This window comes from Formica exsecta, unplaced genomic scaffold (assembly GCF_003651465.1).
Source record: "Formica exsecta isolate Colony F162 unplaced genomic scaffold, ASM365146v1 scaffold60, whole genome shotgun sequence".
Classification (NCBI taxonomy): domain Eukaryota; kingdom Metazoa; phylum Arthropoda; class Insecta; order Hymenoptera; family Formicidae; genus Formica; species Formica exsecta.
The window spans coordinates 366,106-374,509 of NW_021853281.1; the positions used below are offsets into that span (position 1 = coordinate 366,106).

Below are 8,404 nucleotides of genomic sequence, written 5' to 3' on the forward strand. Positions count from 1 at the left end.
TATATGTTAAAATTATTAAAATTGATTTTGTTTAATAAACTCGTGTAAACCGAATGTTTTACTAAAATAAATTGATGAAATTAAAAAATAATTTGTGTTAGATACATATGTACATATATATGACAAATATATGCACAGGGAGAAGGTGGTGACGGTGACAAATTGAAGGAAGATAGTCCTAGCGATGAGAGCAAACCGGTGCTGGGCGGCAAAGGTGACGACGTCATGACAGCCAGTTTAATTTCCGAGGCGACTCAGCAATTTATCAGCGGTGAACAACGCGCGCATCATACAGAAAACAATCTATCTGCGCCGGACATAGTACACAATGGCACGACGCATAGCAACGGCATTAACGAAAACAAAATTGTATTGGATAATAATCAGGGTAACGTTGAAGGGGAGTTGAATGGTCATCATACAAATCATGGAAACGATATCAACAGTCAATCGATTACGCTGGACAATGCTACTGTGTAAGTATACTAATTCTAAATCACGGATTCGTAAACGCGCTATTACCGTCGTTTACCGAGAGCCGAACAAATCGTATGCCTCTTCTTACTAGATCGATGGACAATAATATCCCATAGTAATCGCGAAGCTTGCTTTGATTGCGCATTTAATTGGGCATTGAAACATGTGATCTGCGACGCGATTCGCTCAAGCTAGTTCACTTCAAATTAATAAATGCTAAAAACATATGGCTGCTAGTATCCTATTATTATCCGCGATCGAAAGGCATATATTAAAATATATTGAAGAAAGGATATTATATTAACAAAATTAATTTTTGTGTAATCTCGTAAATTAAAGTATCTCATAAACATAATAAGATGAATATATTCCAAGCAAACTTCTATTATATTTAATTAATCAGGAAGAATAATCAACAAAATAGATGATATGTCGATTACTTGAAATTAATGTTTTTACAGGACATAAGTAATTGCACAATACTAGCCACTATACTATTCATCTAAAAATGGACTGAACATTGGTATAAACGAAAACGATAATGATTGCATAGCTCGATCATGATAAGAATTACAGCGTACATATATCATACATGTAAGATAGGCTGATTAAAATTTGTGTTAAGAGGAATCATTTTCAAAAATATTGCATGTAAAACTTTTAAACACACATATTTACACATTATAGAAATCATTTACGCGTTATAGAAAATGAAAAAATCAAATTAATGTTCTATATAATTTAAAATCACGAAGAGCACATATATTAAACATATTAAATTAAACATATTGTACGATTTTATTTGTAAATAGGCGTGATGAAGGTTTTAAATCGCAGTGAACAAATTATTGCACCACGAATAGATTTATTATTTTGAGTTTTAGATTTGTACATGTTAGATTCTGAAATGGCAATTATATTTGAGACTTCCTTTATAGTTAAATGTAAAATTGTTAAATGTATTCTTTAAGGCCTTTTTATCAAAGGCAATCTGTATATATAATGAATTATGTTATTCAAAATATGTCTTGTAACGTCAGCTAATTATACTAAAATGAATTAATTAAGTTTCAAAGTTATATATATGTATACATATGTACACATTATATATATATATATATAAATATTATAGAGTTATCTAGTAAAAAGTTTACTGCGCTTTCCTGAGACTCCCTATAAAGGAACTGCCTATTGATATTAATTTCACCGAATATTTATCGCTTTATACAAATATTATAAATGACCAGACATATTGTACATTGCAAAAGTAGCCAGAGCAACGGTTGACGAGTATAATAAGCAACGCCATTGCGAATCACCGTTTATAATACGGATTAGCTGCACGATTATCAACGTATTAACTAACAATAATATACGCGACTAACATTATTAATAATAATGAGATTGCAAGTACGAGAATGTATATTATATCATTTATTGTAATAATTTAAATAATATTTTATAATTGATATTCAGCTGTGTACTAACGACAAATATACTATTTTTAGCTAGGATTATCAAAGATATCGGGAATTAGTCGCGTACGTACTTCAATTATTTATAGGTATTATGTCAGCGAGTTGGAAGAACGTCATGTAATATTGTACATGAAGCATGAAATCGCTAAGAGAGTCATCAACAACACTACACAGTTAGCATTAAATCACACGACAAATAAAAGTGTACATAATGTAAAGAGAGACAAGCAGTATAAATCTAATGACTCATTGAAACGTTTCGTTTTGTGATTTCACAACACATTTGCCAGCTCAGCAAGGATGAATCATGTTAACATGACTTTCGCAAAAAAAACAGAGTAACAATGATATATCGCAGTTGCATTATAGGAAAGGCAATAATAACAATTAATATTTTTATTTCATAATATTTAATAACATATATGATAAATATATCATCTTTGCTGAGTATTTCTCTCTGTTTTTTTTTTCCTCCAATTAGATATTAAAAAATGTTCTTCCATTTACTGACTCATTGTGTATACCGTAAGTGCGATTGTGATTTTCGCAACAAACTCTGCAAATCACCAATGCATGTTACCAATTAACATTGATATGGTGTGGCTTGTTCTTTTCCTTGCACAATAATTGTCTGTGACCCTCATATGCTTGTGTATTGGATACCGTCGAGTGATATATGTCAACTTACTGCCTACTTTTGCTATGTACTATTTATTTTCACATGTTTTCCGATATAATACTTTTCCGTAATAAGATGTCTTTTTATACATATCCACACTATATTCACGTATGCTACACAAAAGTACAGGTACATCGAAAACAAGAAAAAGAAGGGGTAAAACGCGGCATGAAGCTTTTTGTTTCGTGTTTTTGACTCGATGAGTGACCTAATGTGATTCAATTTTTGATGTAATTAAATTCATATTTGCTGTTTTGCTGTATAAGTTCTTATGATTATAATCTTATAATTATAAAAAGTTGACATATCTCTTTAATTAACTGGTTCTTGTAGTATCTTATTTAAAAAACCTGTTGCGATACCTCGATGAAATATTTTGTAACATATAGTTATATTCCAACAATTTTTTATTCGGCAATATACAGATTTATGTCCACCACAAAGGACCGCAAAAGGTTGTGGCCTACTTTGGTTAGTACTGCTATAAAAATAATTTCTATTAGATTGAATCGCTTATGCGATAGTTGTTTTGATAGTTATATCAAAACAGTTGCCTCTTGTGGCATTTAAAGTTTGCAATTTGAGAAGCAGTCATATGATATATGACATAGAAAAACGACTGATGCATATAATAAACGCTTTATATTTATCAATATGTTTGTAGCTATCTTATCTAGCTTTATATTGTTCAGTTCAATGAAATATTTTTAGATGTATCTAGAACTGCGGCTATGTTCCTGTTCGACAAAGTCCAAATTAATTTCGTTTTAATGATTTAACTCTCTGATGTTAACGAATCGCTCGCAGTCGGCTTATAGCTAATTTAGCGGCAGCGATTTCGTGTTAGTAATCGTGGATAGTCGCTTAAGTCGTAGTCCCTAGTCGATTTGTCTGGCTGTCATTTAGTCTCTGTATTTTTTTCCTTTGACTGGTTTTGTAGCAAGCAAAACAACGTGACCAACAACCTGTTAGACCTGTCGAGCTTCGATACTCTGAGTAATAACAGTAGCGGCTACGATACCGGATCGATACTCGAACTGACACCCAATCTGGCAAATGAGGATACCCTCAACTCCAACCTGAATCCGGCGGCGATGCCGTTTACCCCAATGGGTTTCGTACCCACTTCCGCTAACGCCAACGTCAATCCGTTCCAAGACAATTTCATCAATAACAAGCCACAGGACAACAATCAAGTACCAGGTATGTAAGTTAAACTCGTTTTAGCTATATGCAGAATTTCTCAGGTTTATTGAAATATTTTTACTTATTTTTTTTTTTTTTTTTTTTAATATTGAATTGTATATTAGATGTTTTGGACCTCTGTATTACTTATAGTTAAATAGGCTATATCACTTTAATCGGGAAGATATTTATGAAAATTGTATTAAACGTTGTCTGCTTCTCTCTTTCTGTTTGCAGATCTACTGTCATAAAGTGTCTCTTAAATGTTCCCGGACAAATGGAGGAGAAAGTAATTGGTTAATTGATAGCCAAATTGCTCGTGACGAGCGATACACACAGAACGAGACGTCGTTTCTAATAGTGTAAATAACAGCTGTCGCGCGCGATGTATTGTTTGTGGAAAGGATATCTAAGTAGAGCGAGAAAGGGCGCCGCATCAGACGAAGACCATCCCCGGACCTCACGTATCGAGTTTTGAGAGTCCTAATCGGAAAAAGGAAAGTGTAAAATAATATATAATATTATTAATTATTATATTATGCAACAGCAAGTGTGGACACTCAATCTGTGTCGTAGTACGCTATTAGATGAACATAACTTTTGAAAGGACCTTTGGAAGGGATTGAGGCCTATTTGTAACACATCATTTTCGAATACACGGACATATTACACAATAACGAATCGACATGAAATTAATTTTTTTCTCACATACACATATGATTTCATTCTTACCACACATATACGTATGTAAATTACAAGTAAAATTTTCAAGATACTAATCGATAGAGACGAAAGAATTTAGAATGGCGCGAATTTAGAATGGAGAGAATACAACTGACGAATAAATATAGCACAAGAAAAAAAAGAAAAGAAATATTGAAGTCGGATTAAACGTTGAGAACGTATCTGCCAAAACGACAGATTAGAGAATGTCCCTAAGATAAGAGATAGCATAGCGAGGTACTGTCTTGTAACAATTTCATGATAGACGAGTGGATCTAAGCGCGTTATCGCATCTGATACGAGAGACATTCTACGGATACGACATGGAAATAAATAACGATAGGCAGAGAGAAAAATACTTTCCTTCCATATCAGATTTCGGGGCGTGCGCTCACTAGTCAAGCAAGTCTTATTATTTTCTTTTCTTCTCTTTCTTTTTTTATCGTATTTCATTTAGAAGGCCTACGTACCATTGGTATATTCTAGGTTTCCGCTAGACACTTCGCTATTGTTACGTTTTTTCGTGGATCGAGCATAAATTCTCTAGCTGTGATGATGACGATGATGATAATGATGATAACAATGAGGATGAGCTGAGTGCTTTGTGAGATAGCCACTGCATAAGTTAATAAAGTGACGATCTAGTAACGTTAATTGTAATGTAAGAATTGTTATGCGAAAAAAATGTTGCGGATGGGATTAATTGCGCTTTACTCGACGAAGAAAAATAAAATTGATATTGCAATAGTAATGTGTAATGCGACATGGCTGCAATATATCAACGTCCGAGAGATGCGAATTATTTATCATTACTTGCATTATAAAAATATTACGACGATGGTATCGGTATAGCATATTTTTTATATTTTGTGCTTATCTTATTGCAAATCGTGCAATATCACGTAGAATTCGGCGACAGATTATTTATAATGAGGATAGTGAAAGGAATTTTGTTATCCCGGTTTTATTCAGAAAGCATGGTCGAGAGAGACGATTGTCGACACTAGAGAAAAAAATAGAATTAGTGTATGGACTTTATGTATACCGTTTGTTATTCAATTTTTCTCGTACATTTGCGCGCGAGATATTCCCTTTCCGTTTTCTCCCCGTTTTATTTTATGCATATTTTATCATAACTGGCGTAGAGAAATCACCAAGCTATACATGTGGTAAATTGAAATAAATTGAAATTTTTTCATCACTATCGTTTCAGTTTAAATTTAAGCTTTTCCTTTATTCGCGCATTTGCGTAATGTTGTGATCTGTTTTTCGGGAATCGAGGAGAGATTCTCTTGTCCACGAATATCGATACATTTTCTCTATCATAAACGATTGATATGTATTTTTATCGACAGTTATTGATCGTTTTAGATCGTATTATTGAGTGTGTTTATACAAACGCATGTTACATTGCGAGTCACACTATTTACGCCGAGAATATCTCAAAGCAAGAAAAGCATGATACAGCTTGAAATGACAGATTTATTGACATGTTTTATCGCTTGTTCTCACACGAGAAATTGCCTCTGCATTTTGTCCTGTAAAAATTTCTGTAACGAGCTGGAATCGCGCCGCGTTTTGTTACAATTTATTATATCAAGTTATTTATATTAGTCCCGTTCTTCTTTTTCGACGAATATATTTATTAACCGTTTGAACACCGTATATTACCCCTACATCTCTCTCGTGTACACATATATAATATTTTTATTAGATTTGGTTGAGAGTCTAAAACTATTAAAACTATTCTATAAGAGAATACATAATAATAAAAAAAGAAACAAATACTTGATATTGTAAAAAATGCTTGTATGTAATAAATACTTAATATCAGAACGTGTATTAATTTTTTTGTTACCTCTCCTTTAGTTCCTCGTGATATTTGTACATAATTATTCCGTCTAACATTAACATTAATTATTGCTCCGCACTGGGAAACATCGGCGACTCCACCGATTAGAATCAACTGCAGTTGCCGCAGCCTTTTGTAACGACATTCGTGTGCGAACACTCCTCTATCTCTCACCGCTCTACAGACCTACCGAAACAAACAGATTCTCCCCTGGTAATGTGAACTCGCAAACTTCACGCGGTGAAATATGGTGCACGAAGATGTATCGCGGATGCAACTCGTTTCTCGAGTCTCACACTCACAAAAACTAATGCTCGTATTCTCACGCTTCTCGTGAATGCGCTTCGATGTGCTGCTTTTAATGGACGATGAGGAGTAAAGGTAAGATCTTTATTCAATTTTTAATGCCTTTTATAAAAATTGAGATCGCTAATAATATTATTAAGATAATGCTAATATTAATTTTTGTGTTATTAATGTAACAAAATAAATTTAGATTTTTTTGTCGCGACTGCTAGATAATATCTCAAAAACCATAATTGAGAAAATGGAAACATTAAAGAATAATAATTATACGAATTTTACACAATTTTCTAACAATGAAAATACTCTCTCGAGAGAAACTTATATCTCCGTGTGAAATGCAGCACGTTGTTTAGCAAATTTACACGATGCAATTACCTGCTTGCCTGTATAACCGTTGTCCCAGTTTAATGTTAATACTATTAAGTGTATAACGGCAGCTGGAAAAGCGGACAGAATCGTTTGTTTACTTTGTTTCTTTGCGAGAGAGGTGAAATAGTAGAAGTTGTAGCCCTCGGGTTTGTATAATCCGGCGTTCCACCGGCGTAAATTAATTAATCAAACATAATATGAGGGCTCCTTTTCCCGCGTTATTACGGGCCGAGAAAGCGAAAAGGATCACACCTGGGGCGAAATGAGGATTTTGGATACGCGTGTAGCATCCTATGTGAGTCCAGTATTCCAGAAAATTAAACCGCAGCGCAAAATTAAATCTTTGCACACGATATCGCACCGTTTATAAAGATAACATTTATAATTTGTGATGCAAATTTATAATTTAAAAATAAAAATGGTATATATAATATATTGTATGTTTATATTTTGAAAATATATATTTATATATTACTTATGTGTTTGTGAAATATATACATTTTAAAAGATTATTCTATTCTTTTTAAGTTGAATGTTGATAAATAAAATGACGTTTCCGATGCATGTACAAAAAGTGTTACAAGAGATAAAATTTCTAGAAAGATAACTTATTAAAAATAATTCATTTTTTACCTTGTCAACATGGAGAGAGTACAACCGACGTAAAATACGCTAATTGATTAGATCTCGGTTTCGCTAATTCGAAAGCGAAAAAATAGCGATGTAAACTTATGGACCGGCCTCCGGACGCGAATAATAATGTTGGCGCAATTAAGGCGGATGCGCGACACTAATTCTTCGTTTAACCAAATCCGCGGTATTAATTCCGTAAATGAATTTCGCGCAGCCTCCACGCAACGAAAAACGCGCATTCGCTTAACGACGAGGGTGGTCCACGAATATTGTAATTTATGAATGGAAGAAATATTCCCCTGTGTGTTGCGACGTTTACTTTCTATATGAGATTACATGTTTTTCTTTGCTCGCAGCATTTAAATTTTCATTCGCTCAGACATTAAATTATAAAATAATTATGTTAATCTTTATTATATTTAAATTATTATAATCCTTCGTTATATAATTATTGCGATATTTATAGTTCATAATTATTTTCTTATTATTATTTAGTAATTTTTTTTGGTGTGAGAATTATATATATATAATTATATTTTAATGAGTAAAGAGAGACAGACACATTAAGTTAATAGAACTTATTATTTATACACATCCCTCCACGAATTCTCATGAGTCATTCCCCGAAGTACCTATTATACAAATGTCTTAGATCGTTTACTCTAATGACGGTTAATATGTCCTATTTTGGAAATGTCAAGC

The 8,404-nt window shown here is 33.0% G+C and overlaps 1 protein-coding gene across 28 annotated transcripts in view; it reads left to right on the forward strand.

The window, feature by feature from the left end:
- Positions 1 to 6,375, forward strand: part of LOC115242508 (MAP7 domain-containing protein 2-like) — a 142,951-nt gene extending 136,576 nt beyond the window's left edge. For 26 of the 28 annotated variants that reach the window (XM_029818868.1, XM_029818870.1, XM_029818872.1 and 23 more), the window contains 3 exons: positions 139 to 476; positions 3,575 to 3,837; positions 4,057 to 6,375. In XM_029818868.1, coding sequence (XP_029674728.1) covers positions 139 to 476; positions 3,575 to 3,837; positions 4,057 to 4,070 — 615 coding nt within the window. In that variant the 3' untranslated portion in view covers positions 4,071 to 6,375. Of the gene's footprint in view, positions 1 to 138; positions 477 to 938; positions 2,426 to 3,574; positions 3,838 to 4,056 lie in introns of those variants that run through there. The other 2 variants (XM_029818849.1, XM_029818850.1) reach the window with 2 other exon arrangements.
- The last annotated feature ends 2,029 nt before the right edge of the window (positions 6,376 to 8,404 follow it).